Source organism: Triplophysa dalaica, chromosome 19, assembly GCF_015846415.1.
Source record: "Triplophysa dalaica isolate WHDGS20190420 chromosome 19, ASM1584641v1, whole genome shotgun sequence".
Taxonomy (NCBI): domain Eukaryota; kingdom Metazoa; phylum Chordata; class Actinopteri; order Cypriniformes; family Nemacheilidae; genus Triplophysa; species Triplophysa dalaica.
Window position 1 is genome coordinate 17,088,186 of NC_079560.1, and position 18,666 is coordinate 17,106,851.

The following is an 18,666-nucleotide window of genomic DNA, read 5'->3' on the forward strand; positions in this document are numbered from 1 at the left end:
TACAGTTCGTTTTTATTTTAAATGCACCTGCTTTTGTTCATTCAAGCGAAACTAAGTTCTGTTTTGTTCTTTTAAAAGCAAGTTTGCTTCCTGTTGATCCACCATTGTCATGAGGTGAAGAAAAAAAGATCATCATGCAGGCTGAAAAATAATCAAAACTCTATGGTAAGTAATTTATTTATTTATTCATTTGACTTACATACTTGTTTTCCATCTCATGTGAGGCTTAAGTGGATCACCACCACAAATAAAAGTCAGTGTGTTTACCTGAAGAGTACTGGCACGTTCACCTCTGCACCACCCAGCTAGAACTCATCAGACAATCACAAATCCAGCCCGAGTGAACATTCCAGTTGCAGTCCTCACTTCCTCAGGAAACAACCCTCACATCCTGTGAAATTAGGGGTTCAAAAGCTGTGTGAAGTGATAACCAAGCCGAGGTGAAGCCCCACATATGCAGCTCCTCCCTTCTACCTCACTGGATTTTGTCGGACAGTAAGACGCACAGTGAGTTTTGTGCGCGGTCATGCAGGTGAAGATCCAGACCTCTCTAAGGATGGGCACCTTTCTCCTCCTCTTATTACTCATCACCTGTAAGGACACACCTTTGACTTCTAGTTATTCAGTGTTGCTTTATGTCGATAGTGAGGTTGTTTTGGATTTATTTTGATTTTTGCCTCTTTTCTTTCCAAACAAATCATTCTCTTCAATGACATCAGCAGATGAAGCCCACGCAGGTCCGTATGCTGCTCATTTTACAGTTTACTAAGTCATTTACTAAGTCGTTTCAACTGAGACATTTATTTTAAAAACATCAGAGTTAAATATATTTGGCCACAGCATATTAATGTGTTTGACTCCTTATGTAACTAAAAGAGGAATTCTGGACATTTTAATATTATGTATTAACCAGAAATCCTTATAAAAAACATATTTATAAATGAATATGAATTAAATATATTGTATTGTTACACTCTGGGGGATGTTGAATGTGAGATGCTATTTGTTTTTATCAACACGTCACATGTCCTGGTTTAGGAGTGAGTAATATGAGTAATACTGTATCAGTCGTGTGACATTCTTCTCTGTTGACATATTACTCTTACTGTACATCTGGCAAGCAAAGATAGAAAACCTTGCTTTTGTCACATGCATGCATGCATTATTTAAGCTTTTTTTGCTTTTTTTTTATTGTTTCATTATTCTTAATAATTGGCTTCTATTTTAGCAGTTCTTAGTTTCATGTTCATTTTAGTCCATTGAATGTTTTCGCAATTTTTGTATGTATGTTTGTCATTTTATTATTTATGTATATTTTTGATATTGCTAAGTTTAATAGATTTTTATTTCAGTTTTCTTCATTTATTTATTTTCAGCGCATCAACATTTAAATATTATTCATTATTTTCAAATACTGTATTATCTGGGTCTTTATTTTATTTTATTTTAATCTCTTTAATTCTCTACAGAGCAATTGTCAGATTTGTTTGCAATAGAAATTGTCGCAGTTATGCACATTAATATTGTCAGTTTGGATTTGATGATGCTAAAACATCTATGTCATTGTTTACAAACTTTTTTAAAGTCTAATTATTTCTTTGAATGGATAATGTAGCTGGATAGTTTTTTGACGAATTTTTTAATCACAAATATTCCATGTAGTTTCTAACTTCATTTTAGGCTATGCTACACGTACAATACTTTACACTTTACAACACTTTTAGGTTAAGTTTAGCATGTTACACTGGTGGGGAGCTCCTGCGTTATAGATGTGACTTTTTTACTAAAGACTTGAAATATAAACTCTCAGACAATGTATATGTTACCAGCATATTGAACCATCTGATAATATTTTAATAATCCCCTACTAACAGAGTCCAGATATCAGAAAAATGTCATTCTATCTCACATTTTCCATTTTAGAAGAGGGAAAATGTAATGCGTTACGGATGTGACAAAAAAGATGCAAGTTCTTAAAGGTATAGTCCACTCAAAAATGAAAATCCTTTCATGAATAACTCATCGTCAAGTTGTTCCAAAACTGTATACATGTCTTTGTTTGATAATACAAAAAGAAAGAAAGATATTTAGAAGAATTAAGGAATACAACAGGCTCGTTTGACTACCATTTTTTGACTACCCCAGAAATCTCAGTTGCTAACATTCTTCTACATATCATATCTTTAATTTATAGAGCTTTGGAACAACTTGAGGTTGAGTAATTCATGACAGAATTTTCATTTTTGGGTGGAGTATGCCTTTAAGAGACGACATACTTTGTAGGATTTCTGTGAATTAAAAGTAAGCTACACTCAACAAATAAAGATGGGATGGCTCAAAGTCCTTATAGAAAATTAAATAGTTACTATATTTCATTTGTATTTTCATGTGCCTATTTATGAGGAAAATGCAGTGTTATGAATGTGACAGTTCCTTTGTGGATCTGACAATTCATCTTCTGACATGGAAAACCATGCTTTAAAAGAGCAAAAAAATAAACTTTAAGAACTTTCAGTATTGTATAAACCTTAGGTAAAAACTTGATGTTTTATTTTAAGGTTGACATTTGAATGGAATTGCCCAGCTGTCACTCGGGGAATTGAGTAAATGGGTGTGAACAGTAAACGATGCTCTTAAAATCGAAGCGTTTTCCTTCCTGTCCCAAATTTTATACTGTGATATGCTTGATATGCTTGGGTACTGTGGGCAGATAAGGCTGCCCTTCCTGTTTGCTATCTTGCAGTGAACCACAATGGTGCTAGAGTATGAACAAGTCACTTGTAAGTTAGTTTAAAGAGTGAGTAGTGCAAACATGTGAAGAAATCTGTCGTACAGAAATCATCGAAATTTGTATTATTCTAAAGGCGCTGTTGCTTTGTGGCGTCTCCGTTGAAAATTCCACTACCCATTCTGACTGATAAAATGTTCTTTTCCATCAGACTTCATCACAAAAAATGTGGAACTCCTTATCAATCCTAGTAGTGAAGTTCAAAGAGGTACAAATGTTACACTCACTTGCCAGGCAGAGATCAGCTACAGCCAAGGGTCTCACCCCAACTACACATACATATTCTACAAAGATTACATCAAGCAATTAAAAACCTTTTCGACCAGTGCTACGAATCAAACCTACTTCATAAAAGATGCCAGAGTGGGTCACTCTTCGATGTACAAATGTGCCGTGGTCATTGATCAGCGTGAACATTACAGCAGTATTAAAAATCTAACAGTCAATGGTAAGATACACGTTTCTCAGCTTTTACCGGTTTCTGAGACATCATTTCCAAATCCTTATTCTGAATGATGTGCCTGCAGGTCTACAGACACCACTTCTAACAGTGGATAAAATAAGGTTAACAGAAGGAACTGCTTTAACTGCTACCTGTTCAGCAGAGGGTGAAATCGGTTCGCTGACATTCCTCTTTAAAAATGGATCTAAGGAACTTCACAGCGAGGTCAGCCATGAACACCGAATTGAGCATAAAATGTCTCTTCCTGGGGGAACTGGGAATTTGTCCTGCCAGTATTTCATCAACCTGGGTAGAACAAATATATTTTCTAACAACAGCAATTTGATCAAGGTTAACATTCAAGGTATGTTTAATGTAATTTCGTCATAAGTGTTTTGCTCATTGAGGAAGAAAGTTAAAACCAATTCAATTTTGTTCCTATTCAGAGTTGGAGATTAAACCTGTTATCACAGTACGCCCATCAACAGATGCTACTGAGGGCGACAATATAAGATTCAACTGCACTGTGGACATGCTTCAGCAGCAAAATTCAGAACTCAGAATCTTTCTCGTTCGTGGACCAACCACACTCGAAAACATGATAAAAAACGAATACAGCATGCAGGTTAAGGCTAATGACTCTGGGAAATATGAGTGCATTTCACAAATGGGTGCTATACAAAAGTATTCCACTGTGAACATAACTGTAAAAGGTGAGAGATTTTTTATTAGTGTGTGTGTGTGTGTGTGTGTGTGTGTGTGTGCGGAAGGGTTATAAAAAGAGATAATGTACGTGCAGGTTTGTTTTTGTAAATCATTTCTGACAGGAGACACACAGCGACGTTTTCTGGGACAGGGATTAGATAAAGCCAGTACGAGGACTAGTCGTTTTAACATACTTGACAGACAAAAAAACATTACTTGTGTGCATGACAATACAATGGCACTGATGTATTTTAAGATGTGTCAGTGCAAGCTGTGTAAAAGTTTAAAAAGCTCTAAGATTTATGTTAGTCTAGGATTAGTCTTAAAGGTGCTGTGTCAAATTTTTTGGAGGATCTATTGACAGAAATGCAATATTGTATACATGAATACGTCTTCAGAGGTGTAAAAATACCTTTTTATTACTTAAGAATGAGATATTTCTCTCTACATACTCTGCATGTTGTGTCTACAGTAGTCCCAAACGGATAAACTCTACAGCCCCACAGAGCACGTTTTTTAAATATGTTATCTCCTTCAGAAAAGACACGGATACGCAATGACATCTTAGATGTGGTTCGTAGAGAGAGGGGTGGAGGGTGCCGTTGGTTGCAATTGTGATCTGGACAGATTTTCAGCATCTAAAATGTAATCTCAAACTTGTTTAAAATCATTTTTTGCTTGCATTGTATGACAAAGAGAAGTGTGAACTTTGAAACATATTTCGTGTTGCACAGTAACTTACATACAGGTTTGCGATAGCATGAATAATTTATGAGAGAATTTTCATATTTATGTCACTCTGTGGCCAGTTGCATAAAACTGCTTGACTAGTCTTAGATGTTAGTCATCAAATTGTTTTCTTCAAGACTGGTCATAATTTCTTAAAATTAGTTACATAAAAAAGGTAGATTAACTTTTCATTGAAACGTGAAAAGTAATACTGATCAGTCCCAACTAATTCCTAGATTGTGAGAATAGCTGTTAAGCGGCTGTCTTATCTTAGCGGCTAATTTTATGCACCTGGGCCCTACTGATGCAACACATTGTTAAAGCACCTGAAAGTTTATGTTTGTTTGATAATTGATAACTTTTTGTATTTTTGTCTCAGAACTTTTCTCAGTGCCAGTTCTGAGCATAAGTGCAGCTCAGGTGTTTGAGGGAGAAAGCATCACTGTCACCTGTCAAGTCAACAGCTTTGCCTCAGAAAGAATCCAAAGTGATGAAATAAAGTACTCAATATTCAGAGACGATGCACTTCTTATCAGGGAGGGCAATTACAGTGTCACGGCAAGCAAAGAGACCAATGGAAAATACATGTGCAAGGCTGAAGCGAAATCGATTAGTAAGAAGAGTTGGAGTTTGGTGTTTGAAGCAAAAGGTGGGCAATATCTTTCTGTCTCAGCTGTCTTTGAACATCCAGATTTGTATTCTTTATTTAAGTTTATTAAAAAAAAAGTTTGTTTACTGCTTTCATACGATTAAAAAACATTAATGCCATAAAACTTTCTGATATTGTAATTCCTGCGTTTTAAAATCATTTATGCAGTTCGTTTAAAAGCACATTTTAACAGTCCACATTCCATTTAAGATGGGGCTTTTGTAGTGAATTAGAGAACATATGTCTAGTGTAAAATTGGAAGCTACAGAAAATCCTTTTATTTGAAGGAATAACTTATTATTTTTTTCACAGTTTTTGTATCCAGGCCTGAGATCAGAGTAGATGGTCCTGTTATTGTGGGTAAGCCATTTAGGATCTATTGCCATTCTGAGAATGGAAGTCTGCCCATATCTTACACCCTAAAGAGGGACCACTTAAATCTGAACTGGACCGAGGTGTCCAGCCTTCACAATGAGGCTTCCTTTTTGGCCACGGTATCAACTCCTGCAGAAATCAGTAGTTACTGGTGTGAAGCAAAGAATACTGGCCCACCCAAAAAAGGGGAAAGGCTTAATGCATCAGTAATAGGTAAGATGATATTAAAGGCGCAAACTGTAACATTATCAATACATACATATGATTTTTAATGTCATTTCAAGGCTTCAGACACTTGGGTTTTTGGCAAAAAACAATGGCTGAACATCTGATTTTATGACATTCATTAGTTTCTTCATGAATAAATTGTTGGCTTGTTCTCTTATGTTCAGTTCCAGTAGGGAAGCCCTTACTCACAGTTCTTCCAGTACCAGGGGACATCAAAGAGGGTGATAACGTTACTTTGATATGTGGCATTCCGAAAGGCTCTCCACCCATAAGTTTTAGGTTTTATAACAGCAGTTCCTCACATCTTCATACCGCCACAGTTTCAAGTAATTCTTTCGCGTACACACTGACAGAAGTGAACAGACAGCACAGTGGAACGTACTACTGCGAGGCGTTTAACCAAGCTCAAGAAACCAGCCAGAGTGACTCCATCACTTTTAAAGGTCAGATCCAGCTTTCTTAAAAACTCTCAAAAAAAAATAGTAAAACTGGTGAAACAAAATGGAATCTAGGCAGGAAGCGGATCCAAGTGCAGTGGATTTTTATAAACAAAGTACAAAACAATAAAAGAATCAAGGTGCAAACATAATCCAAAACAAACATGAACCAATACACAGAAACAATGACGGATAACCAACAACTGAAACACAAGGGCTTAAATACACTGGGATAACAAGCGGGCAAAAAAGGAACACCTGACAACAATTAACACGAAAAACTACAAAGAACTACAATCTACAATTGGTACAATCTCAGTTTTATTGCAATCTGCTTTCGCGCCAGTGAGAGTTAAACAATCTATTCACATCGTGACAGAAGCCACCTCGTAAAGTAGTTACGAATTCCTTTGAGATCAGGATCGCGTTTTTGTAGTTAATTATTAAATCGACAGTTTATGAGCTCATACTTTATTATTACAAACTTTTCTTTTATTGTGATGTAAAATATTCTAAACAGGGAAAATGAACTTTTGGTAACACTTTCTTTGAAGCATGTATGTATAATGCATTATAAAAGTAGTTTTAAAAGATTGTAATGCACCTTTTAATGCATTGTAATGCCTTATAAAAAAAAATTATTACAGTTAATGCATTATAATACTTAGCAATTCATTGTTACACTACACATTTTAAATTGGTTATAATTCTTTACAACTACATGTAATGCATTACAACACACATTATTAAGAATTATAATGCATTTTACACTTTAATAACTATTTATAATGCTTTATACATAATATAACATGCTTCAAGGCAAGTGTTATCGAACTTTTTTGGCTATATCTTGATGTAGTTTAGTTTTCTAGCCCACAAATATTTTTGTCTAGGCATTTGTATAAAACATTTTCTTTCACAAATTTGCCTATATGAAGACCATATTCTACCGTTTGTTCTACAATGCCTTTTCTGCTTTTCAACAATGGAAAATTGTTAAAAGCGATACATAAAGTTCAAATAAGTTTGTCCTTTGAAATATTTAATAATGTGATTTTTTTATCATTTTATTACACTAGTGAGCCTAGCAATGTGGAAAAAGGCCTTGATTGCTACATTCAGCATGCTGTTAGTAGCCCTGCTGGTCCTTTTCTTCATGATGTACTACAAGGCCAAGCAAGGTAGAGAGACCTACAGTCCCCCTGCATCACAAATTGCACACAGGCTTGACCTGTGAACTCTTCATCTTTTCTCTCTGTGACAGGTAAAAGAGAGATGCCTGCCAAACTATCAGTGTGAGTTTGTTGCTTAAATTGGTATTGAGATCAAGTCCTTAGCCAGTTTATGTAATTAGTTAAGACTACACGTCTACGACCATGCCCGTAGAAGTTATATTGTGGTCCCTAAACAAACAAATCTATTGTCAATTAATTATGCAAGACCACCATAATCTTTAATAAATACACTAATAGGATAAAACGAACAGAATATATTTTCCAGTTGATGATTTTTCTCTTGCCGTTTCTCAGAAAGCCTGCAAGCCCTAAATCTGATGAGATTTTAACCCTGAATCTCATCAATGATACTCATTATAGCGCTGACACAGGTAGTCATATTTTTGTTTATTTGTTTGTCCAATCCCCATTCACCGCATTTATACTTAATAAATCTGTGCTGGTCATCAATGTTACCTGCAGATTCTACAGTCTGAACAAATCACTCAATGTGAGACTGCTGACATTATTTTATAGGCTATAGGTAGACGTTACGAATACAGTCCTAAAGACTCTTTCATTTCGTCTCAGTTAGTAATGCTAACATACATATCATCCATGTTTTGGTATTATTGCAAATTCTGCACATTAAAAATGTCTCTGTTTTTATATTTACATTACCTTTATTTGGTCCATTACCATAAGATAAAATTGAGTGTCCAGTTGATATCTATCATGCTAATTGACTCTCAGTGAAGTATCATATTTCATACACTGTCTTCACATAAAGCACTGAGAAAGGCACAAGCTACATTCCATTCAGAAACCGATTATAATCTTCAGTGAAATGTTTTATCTTCAGCTAATATTGCTAATATATCTTATCAAAAAATTATACACACACTTCATAGTACTATAAACAAAACATCTTGATTTCAAACCTATACAGACAATGATTATAATTTAGATTTTTCAATGTAAACCTTACTGAAAAAGTTGCAATAATACCAAGTATTATAATTTTCCTTTTTTTTTCTTATTTCTATACTTTTTTCTCATATGACTCTGTTGTCTGTACTAATACGTACTGTCAAGCTTTCTTGTCATAATGTCTAAATCATCTGTTTACCGCTGTTACTTATTCTATGCTGGTTTGCTTGCATAGTATATTTGCTTTTGCTTCCATTGCTATGTGTTTGTTAATTCATGTCCATTGTTGATTGTAAACTAAAGGCATCTATGTTAAAGCTTCATGTACTGTAAAATACAATAATCCATAAAATGATGTGTCTATATATTCTGGTTTAGCAGAAAAAATACATTTAATCGGCACTTAAAGGCTAATAAAATGCTTTTTGAAACATATCTTTTCGGAATTTGTTTGTCAAACTTTATTTAAACGTCTTCATATTTTTGTGTATTTTAACATGTTTGGACTAGATATTTACATAAATATTCATGTTTCTGATTTTCTAAATAGATTCCTTAATACACAATTGTTTTCTTTAAATATTTATAGTAAAATTAGTACATAAAAATATCATGCTATTACATTATTGGCACAATGACCCATGTCCAGGCTAAACTGTTTTCTTGAGATCCAATGTCTGAATAGAGCCCCCAGATTCAGGAATTGCTATTAAAGAAGGAAAAAATGACACAATATAATGTGTCACTGTTAGTTTATAGAGATGTCACTAAACTAATTAATCTAATAGTTTGTATTTTACATAGTGGCTATCTATAGATTTAATAAGGAATCAAAATATTCAGCTACACATTCACTGGTTTGAGATGAGTTTAAGCAACTTGAATTCAGATGGGTTTGGGCTGATACATTTTTTTTCTGTGTTTTTTTAGTGAGGGTCAAAGACAAAGAGAGTGTTTGGAGTGAAAGACCCCTAGGTAAGTCATTACTTGAATGAAAGTTCCTAAGTGTTCCCCAATCATATAATACAATCAAATTTATTGTAGTAAAAAATACACTAAAAACATTTAATCTTTGTGTTTACTATATGTTGCTGATCAAGAAAGTGCAGGGTCATCGAACGCAGGTGATGTGGAGTACACAGAGGTGGTTCATCCACAGCATCTAGATCCTGCACGAAGCAAGTTCTCTTTCTCTCTCATCCCTTTTGCCCTTTTAAGAGAAAGATTATGATTTCCTGCCATGCGTGAACTGGTCAAAGAAAAGTGACTTTTGGGTGGGGTCTAAATCAGCAAAATATCAAATGACTTAGGTTTTAATTACAGGGGTTATTTTCTACTGAGACATTTTATAAACAGGAAGGGCTGAGCTGATTGCATTTCTCCAGAAGAGATTTACAGCACTTATCTCTTCCAGAATTACATGAAAATGCTGTTATTTTATACACTTTTAAAAAAAGCGTATCTACAATATTGATATCACTTGCTCTTTTGTTTTAGTTCTTCTAAGAAAAGGCACAGACACTGTGTACAGTGAGCTACAGACTTCTCAAGGTATTAACAACATAGTATCTCATGCTACAAAATACATGAATTAGCATTGTTACATTGTGATGCCACTCTTATTATAATTCTGACTGTTTTAAATAGGGGCTCCTGAACACTTAAACCATGTAAGTAACATTGCAACATCCACTCATGCTATAACCTTTAACATTTTGTCCATCCTGCTGAACAAGAGAATGCTGCCTCTCAGTATGCCAAAACATAATATTAAATAATATATTATACTGTATACACATGTATGACTGATTAACAGAATTTACAGCAAGCAGTTAAGCTACTTAAAATTGTATTAGTGTAATTGCTTTATGTTAAATAATTAAAGAAAGTGGCACTAGGTGGTTAGCACCAGTTTCCTCCTACCAAATTTCAAAACTGCCCCAAAGAAATACTGTTGAATCCATGGTGACCTTCGGTAGTGGGAGACTGATTGTGTGTGTGTTTTGTGGAATATGGCTTCAGTAAGGGAAAAGGGAAACACCAGTCAGACTTTCCTGATGGAAAAAATAGAAGACATTGCCGCCTGAGCAGTGTGCCAGAGTTTACATAAACACAGTGACCTCATAAACCTGGTTAAAGACCAGAGAAAAAAAATCTATGCCAAACTACAAGACTGAATGACTAAATCATTCAAATTGCACGACTACACTGTAAGAAAGCACTTCTGAGTTTTGTTTACTGAACAATCAAGTTTAGTGAATAAAGTATCAGTAACAGTATCGTCCCATAAATGGTCATTAATTATATATAGTGGCCCGATAACAAAATCAAGTCTATGTTTTAAATTCATTATGAAACGGAATTTGCGTGTCTTCCATGTCATGATGTATTTTCGAATGAAATGGCTACTGAAATTAGAAAAAATATAGGGCGTGGCTTTATTTTTCCCTGCCTTTTTGATTGGTTTGTCGTAAATGGGGCCGGGAGAGGAGGGCTAAAATGCCTGGCCATTGCCCAGTCAGTAGCCTATAGTCCTACCTCTTTTTTTGTTGCTCACGTCATGTGGTGAAGAGTTGTTGTTGAGAGGGAGAGATGAGCTTAATGTTTTTGATTGAAGATTACAAGAGCAAATTACTAAAATGAATGGTGTCGAGGGATAAATAATTTATAATTATCACTGCAACATTGTGAAAAACACTTTCCAGTTTGATTTCATGGTGACTTTAAAGCTTCTAAATAATAAATCATCTCCTCTGGTTGAACCACTTCAGGTGCATGATGCGACTGTTAAAATACAGTACATAACTGTCATTCTGTCATGATCATTCAAATTCTATGTTGATATGTACTGTAGGTATATATGAATGTGTAAATTATGAAAAAAAAACGTATTGTTTGAAGCGTATTGAGAACTACACTGTACCACCTTATATAGAGACGGTTTCATCTTAACAACATAAACAAACTTTACTACGTATGCGCACTTTTGTGACCCCCAATTTAACTTCTGGTACACATTCACAAACAAAAGAGTGCCCTTAGATTATTTCTGATAACAATCAAAAGAAACCGAGAAGAACCGTGTCCCTCCAATATTTTTAATTTAGACAGCGATACCAATCTGAACCGCTAGATGTCAATGTACCATACGGTTTGTTTAAATGCGACCAAACTACAGGACCCATTCAACAAATTATTTTAATAAAATAAAGATACAGCAAAATTCAACAAATCGTTTATTTAATACAATTATTTCACAGTAAAACAATAATAGAAACTAACATGAACATGAATTAAATTAATTATAAGTAGGTATATTATTAGAGCCCAACACAAACCGGAAGTTAACTGGGGGTCGAGCGCATCCAATGAAACGGGCTATACTAGGTAAATGTACTGACATTGAAACATAGAATAAAAGTATATGAGCAGAAGATTATACAAATATAATTTGATTAAGAGTAACGTTCTGAACTAATTAGTATGGTGAAAAAATAAATGTTCACAACAAAGTTAACTATTTATTACGTCATTGTCTTGTACCAACAGGATTTAGGTGTTTAACAGCTAGTACTAAACTTTATTTAGTATGTGGCAATTATCAAAGATGATTCAATTTACTAAAATGAAATGGAGATGAATGAATGCCGGTGATAACAAGTAATTTGTGTACATTTCTCTGTTTTGTAGCAAGAAATTCAAGAATATGTTAAAATCAACCTTGACCAACTTCCCGAACCTGTGGATTAGCAGATTTCCGTTGCCTCAAAACCTTTTCTGGGGATTGATGTTGCCTATATGTGCCAAAACCTTCTATCCTCCACTTTCACACTATGTACAGTTTGTTCTAAAAACAACATGCTTTCACAAGTTTAAGTAAAATTAAATTATTTTGTGCTATTACCTTTTTATTAAAGTTGATTGAATTTGTTTGACTTATTCTGTTTGTGTGTTTAATATTTTGTTGCTAAAAACAAACTCAAATTTCAAGCTCTAAATAAGTGAATGCCTATTATTCATTAATTATTCATATTTATTATTTTTTAAACTCATTTGTCTACGGCTTTTTTGGACAATTTATAGAAGCATGTAAGAAAGGACAATAAGTACATTTCCCTTACGTGGCTGACTCTAGCTCCTTTTCGCAAGCTCAATAAGTAAATTCGCCGAAAAATGACATTTTAAGCTCCTCCCCTTCAGTGTCACGGGCTTTGTATTTAAATGAACAGCATGGCGAACATTTTGACATTGTAGACATACTCAAATTCCTTGAAATCTATTTTTTTTGTATTTGTTTGCATTCATTTCATTTTTGGTCACGCGCCAATGTAACATGCTTTGTATTTTACTAACGTTAGCTTTCAAAGGTTTCGCATGTAGATGTCTCTCTCTCTCTCTCTCTCACACACTCTCTCTCTCTCTCTCCCCATATCTCTCTCCTCTCACCTGCTTGTACTACAAACTAGTTGATGACTTGGCTTAGATGATCATTTGCAAGTTTATGTATAAGTAATGTTTCAATGATGCACAATTCGCTGGTGTGCTTTGCTGGTGTGGTTATTTTGAAATATGTTTTTTTATCTCTTTCCTTTTTTGTTATATCTGACTAATTCTGTCTAATTTATTTATGTTTATTTATTTTTTGGTAAATAAAGAGACTCAAAATGTCCCTCTATAATATAAGTATAATATAAATGATGATGATTTTCATCCTCAGAAAACCGCATGGTATATTAACCATGGTATATTGATGAATCTCTTGGCAGCTGTCATAACTTAAAAAAATCAATGTACTCAAAAATACCTGAATGTAGAGGGCTATATGATATCCCTCTTTAACGAATAATAGAGTTAGAACCCACTTTGATGTGTCTGTCTTGAAATATCACCCCTAGAAGACCCCATTTCATCCTACAATTGTAAATTCATATATACCATTCCAGCTGTCTTAACTTGCAGAAAATCAATGTTCTCAAAAAAAAAACTGAACGTACAAGATGACATCCGTCTTTAACAAATAACGGAGTTGGAACCCATTCGGATTTGTCTTTTTTTAAATATCACCCCCAGAAAACCAGATTGCATTTAAACCATCACATATTCATTAAGGGTATTGCAGGTGTCTTGACTGTCAAAAAAACCTGAATGTAGGGGGCTAGATGACATCCCACTTCAACGAATGAGTGAGTTGAAGCCCATTTTTCTTTTCTAAAATATCATACTCAGAAGAAAGCATCTGATTTCAAACATTGAATATTTATAAATCTCATTCTTGCTGTCATATCTTTTAAAATGTGAGCATTCTCAAAATAACCTGAACGTGCCCTGGGCTATAGATTAAAAGTAGCCTATTATTTTGTAAAATACTAATTGTTTTTTTCCCAGAACAAACTGCAGCATGTATAATAAAACATTTAATTGCCCATATGACGTGGAGTAATTGTCTGGGATTTGTGTGGAAATAAATATAAATCTTCTCATTCAACAAAAACACTTCTCAGTTCGTAATGTATATCTATATGGATAAGGACACCGTTACTCCGAAAACCCATTGTTACCAAATTAGCAATATCGGAGGCTACTAAATAGAAGGTCAATTGTGTCGCGTGGCGACGTTGCTGTGGACCCAACGCAGTTCACGCAATGTTTGAGGCTTACGTGACATTAATGACATAGGGATGAACATCGGCGTAGCCCGAATTTTTATTTTCTTAAAACATTAAAATCATCTTAAAATAAAGAAGGGCTTCTCTTTATTACATGTAGGCTAATGTCTATATTAAATGCGCGCATGTTCAAGTGTTTGTGTGGACTGTGTGTGGATACATACATTATATACTGCATGACCAGCTGACATGGACGACGGTGAGATCACTTGCACTTAAATAACTCTTTAAAAACTTTTCGGTCATACTGACGAGAATAAATTAATAGTTCGAATCTGTTAACTGTCTACATTTTTTATTTATACTCACAATAACAACAAAACGTTTTGTGCTGTAAAATAATGAAACCAGTTCAAATAGAAAACAAATATTCTCAGATTATGTATAACGTATGAAACGTGCATATTGCGCGTTCACCGGAGAGATGACGATTAAGCATAATAACTTCATCACTGGGCTATATTAACATACACTTTATTTATATTCTGCCGAAATTAAAAAGATCCGTTCATTTTGATAAACAAGATTCAAGATCGAAGTCAATAAACTAGATGCAAATTCCTTAGGCCTACTGTGCACTTTAATGGACAGCACAAGTATTACAGCATCATATATTTAAAACATATAATAGGCAGATTTTCAGTCACAATACTTAGTTTATAAGCGTTATAGCCTGTATAAAAGTCATTCTGTCAGATACAAGTATTTCCATTTATGTGTAGATCGTTTCAATTACATTGAATTAGATTGTATTATACATTTCAAACTGGATTTCTTTTGTGTAAGCAACACTTTTATTTTCAGATATTAATGTTGCACAGATATGCATATGATTCATATATAGCAATGTGAATAAGACACATAATGTATGTATATAAGTTCATCTTTTCTGTGCAAAAATAAACATATATCGAAAAAATTAACCTCTATTTATTTTAGTACTGACTTGACATGACTTGAAATTTATCAGGACTCGACTTGACTTGCTTAGGGTGAACCCTTGACTTGACTTGACTTGCTTGATTTGTCTAAACTGTGACTTGAGATTTGACTCGAGTCTTGATGGTCAAGACTTGAGACTTGCTTGGACTTGACCATGTGTGACTTGTTCCCATCTCTGCTATAAAGTAATTCATAACAATTGTGTGGATCTATTGTTAATATAAATGTTTAGTATCATAATATTGCTCAGTAGCCGGGTGTAAATTATAGAATTAATCTGTGATAATGAATGCAATGTTTGATATACAAACATTTTCAATGAAATAGTGATGAACCAATCTATGATTAACTAATCTATATAAAATCGAAACATAATTGTTATAGTAATCAAATCCATATAAATAACAATCTAATCAAATTGGAAGACTGGTCACAATACCCAGACATGTTATATTTATTAAAAACAATGTTAAATGTATATCAAATAAACTGAAACTATAATAAAATGCTATTGGTTCGATCTCAGGGAGCAAAAATATTAGTTAGGGAAACTAAGATTATATAGCTGTGCAAAGTAAAGTTAAGTGAAATCAACTTAATCTTAATTAATTGGGTAAGTGACGAAAAACATTATTTTAAATTTTCACGCTTGAAATATATGGCATAAAGGAGACTAGCAAATGATAATATTTTTTCCCAATTTCGAATGTTGATTTTTCATGACTGTATGTCTAAAGTAAATTGTAATAAAAAATTGTATGTGCAACATTTTCAATGCTCAAAAGAAATTGAAAACTGACCATAATAGACCTGTTTTTTTTTGGTGGCCATAACTTAACTCATTTAAAGCAACAATATTACTTGTCTTATGTTAAGTTCACAAATCCTTTTTACAGTGCATTATTTTGTGCTAGTTATCAAACGAAATGTGTTTCATAACAAAAAGTGGTAGAAAATAATCACTTGCATAACAATGTCATTCTTTATTGTTTCAGGTTCAAAGTGTTAAAAAATGTAAGTAAAATTCTTTATAGAATTTATAGGGCATGCTATGCACATCTCTGCCTGTACATGATAAAATACATAACAGAAGAATACTTCAGTTAATACATTCAAATCGAGTTCAGGTAAGCAACATTTTTTCTGTTAAGTGTCTTTGTGTTTACAACTCTCTAAGTCTCAAGAATTTAAGTGGTTGTTCCATGTAAAAAAATCGTATTTAAAATTTGAGGTGTCATGCACTGTAAAACATTTCCACATAAATGTACAGTAAAGTACTGGTAGCAACAGATAAGCTGAGCACTAAATTCATATATTAGGGATTAAATTAAAACAATGTAAAAGATTTAGTGCATAAAAAATATAATAAAAGAAACCAATAAACAAACAAGAGAAGTTAAAGACAAAAAAAATATGTTTACAGAGGTGCAAATATATATTAGTCAAATTAATTACAAACAATACTGTAGAAGATGAAAACAATTAGATGATACCCAGGTTTAGGAACTGTTTTTGACCTCCAGCTCAGTCATCTGTGCACATGAAGGACTTTTTACAGCCTCTAGAATAAAAGCATACAAATACAAGTTAAAAATGTGATTAAATAAAATGCATAATAATTAGAGACATTTCACACTATAATACACTATTAGGACTAAGAGTTTTACATTTAATATTAATATTCTTTTGTAGATTTACGAGTTCCAGGCTCCTATTGCAAAGCGCTTACCAATTACAACAAAATTGGGAATCCTATTTTCCCATGTACAGCTCTCCAGTTCACAGTTTTGGCCTGGGTTTTTTTTATTGCCAGCTTCATACACCAGACTGTGTCTTCACATCCACTCCACTAAATAATCCAAGATCAAGTGCCTTGAATGTACAGTACATACAAGACCAATTAGAAACATATCATTTTCAAATTGTTACAGATTCAGTTGAAATTGTACAAAAGTACAATGACATGTTAGAAAAATGTTAAAGAATGAAATAATACACAGCCTTACTTTGTTTTCCTTTTTGGTGGCCTCAGGGAGTCTGTCTTTGACTGGAGTCTGCTGTTCCACAAGAAGTGCTACTATCTTTGCAAGCATGTGTCTGGGGTTAGGGAGTGATCAAGAGGCGGCAGCACAGAGAACTGACTGCTGACAGTGGTAGTTTTATTTACAAAGAAAGACGCAAACTCATCAGCTGTTAAGTTCGATGCAGGTGAGGGGGAAGGCGGGCAAAGAATTCAATTCAATTCATGTTTGTTTAAATAGCGGTTTTCACAATGTGCATTGTTCGAAGCAGCCAAAGAAGAGCAGAGAAGGTTTTAAAGAGAGTACGAGAGTTAGGCGAGTTGTTGATTTTAACATGGTAGTATTGAGTCTTTGTAAAGGAGACATCAGCAGAGAAGGAAGAGAGGAGAGACTGAGGTCAGTGGATTCTTTAGATTTGAGCCACTTTCTCTCAGCAGACCTGAGCGTGGCGCGATGCTCGCGCAGAACATCAGATAACCAGGGGGCAGAAGGGGATGCACGAGATGGGCTAGATGAAAGGGGGCATAAGCTGTCCAAGCAGGAAGTAAGTGTAGAGCAGAGAGGGTCAGTAGCGGTGTTGGTGTCCAAGAGAGAGAGCTGTTCAGAAGGAGCGAGTGTGGCAGAGACCGCAGAGGATAAGCGGGAGGGAGAGAGTGTACGTAGGTTGCGTCGGAATGTGACCAGTGGGGAGGCATGTGTAGTGTCTGGGGGGTTAGGTCGAGATCAAGAGTGATTAGGAAATGATCCGACGTGTGCAGCGGGGTGACCTGCGAGTCATGAGTGGAGCAATAGCGTGTGTAGATAAGATCTTGTTGATTATCAGACTTATAAGTTGCTGATTTGGAAACTCGCTTGAGGTCTGCATTTATCTGTGATGAGAACAGTGACTGTGGTACAGCAGGTCACCATAGTTCACAGTCACTGTTCTCATCACAGATAAATGCACTTCAGGATAAGACACAGAAGGCATTAGATGTCAAAAGAGTGAATATGAAGAACAATAAGGTTCCCTTTCTGTCGGTCTCTCGACGTTGTGTCGAGAACGACAGATGGGGTTCGCCCTTGAGAACCAATCAACTCTGACTACTATAGAAAAGGCCAATGAAATTTGGCGAATGAAATTTGCATGCCGGGCTCCGCCCCCGGATATCCGGTATAAAAGGAAGCCGGCGTGCAGCATTCATTTACCTTTTGTTCTTCAGAGCCTTCGCTCATGACTACGAACTGAACGAATTCAATGAATTCTTCGTCTTCTTCTACTGCCGGATCTACGACGTGTAGCAGCGGATCGTCCCTACCTGCAGCGACCTTCCCCTGGGCGTCTCGGCAGTTCCGAGGGTGTGAGATTTATCTAAAAGTCCTCTTCAGGACTGACTGAGCATTCTCCAGCGCGGCTGTTCTCTTTGGTGCGGAAAGGAATGGATACGATCGCTGCATTAGGTGTGTGGGCGTCCAGCACACTGAAGCAGCGTTCGTTGACACATCTGCCCGCACTGCAGGTAGATTGTCATTCAGAAGTTGCGGTCACGGGTGGCTGTCT

At 35.0% G+C, this 18,666-nt stretch overlaps 1 protein-coding gene and 1 long non-coding RNA gene across 7 annotated transcripts; one reads left to right on the plus strand and one right to left on the minus strand.

Annotated features, from left to right (window-relative positions):
- Positions 1-453: 453 nt before the first annotated feature.
- On the plus strand, positions 454-12,437 carry pecam1b (platelet and endothelial cell adhesion molecule 1b). Of its 6 annotated transcripts, none has more exons than XR_008904759.1 (16): positions 454-593; positions 720-737; positions 2,940-3,236; positions 3,316-3,594; positions 3,677-3,943; positions 5,044-5,313; positions 5,626-5,901; positions 6,081-6,359; positions 7,433-7,534; positions 7,618-7,648; positions 7,883-7,959; positions 9,428-9,472; positions 9,602-9,675; positions 9,995-10,048; positions 10,145-10,167; positions 12,188-12,251. XR_008904759.1 is itself a non-coding variant. In XM_056732072.1 (16 exons), exons 1-16 carry the CDS (start codon positions 527-529, stop codon positions 12,245-12,247), a joined length of 2,223 nt encoding a protein of 740 aa, XP_056588050.1. In that variant the 5' UTR covers positions 454-526; the 3' UTR covers positions 12,248-12,437. The 6 variants fall into 6 exon arrangements, 3 of the variants coding, with proteins under 3 accessions (XP_056588050.1, XP_056588051.1, XP_056588053.1); XM_056732072.1 differs by having other exon boundaries at positions 9,598-9,675; positions 12,188-12,437; XM_056732073.1 differs by having other exon boundaries at positions 723-737; positions 9,598-9,675; positions 12,188-12,437.
- A 4,042-nt stretch (positions 12,438-16,479) lies between these two features.
- LOC130407393 (uncharacterized) lies at positions 16,480-17,235 on the minus strand. The gene is made up of 3 exons (XR_008904618.1): positions 17,112-17,235; positions 16,835-16,977; positions 16,480-16,666 (listed from the first exon to the last, which is right to left on the minus strand). It is a non-coding gene; the product is annotated as an uncharacterized LOC130407393 (long non-coding RNA).
- Positions 17,236-18,666: the final 1,431 nt, after the last annotated feature.

What these genes read in the sequence shown, in the direction of transcription:
- pecam1b (XM_056732072.1), top strand. Translation starts at nt 527, where the DNA reads ATGCAGGTGAAGATCCAGACCTCTCTAAGGATGGGCACCTTTCTCCTC. An exon ending in GATCAAGGTTAACATTCAAG is followed by an intron (nt 3,595 to 3,676) that starts GTATGTTTAATG and finishes GTTCCTATTCAG; the next exon opens with AGTTGGAGATTAAACCTGTT. An exon ending in CTCCTGAACACTTAAACCAT is followed by an intron (nt 10,168 to 12,187) that starts GTAAGTAACATT and finishes TCTGTTTTGTAG; the next exon opens with CAAGAAATTCAAGAATATGT.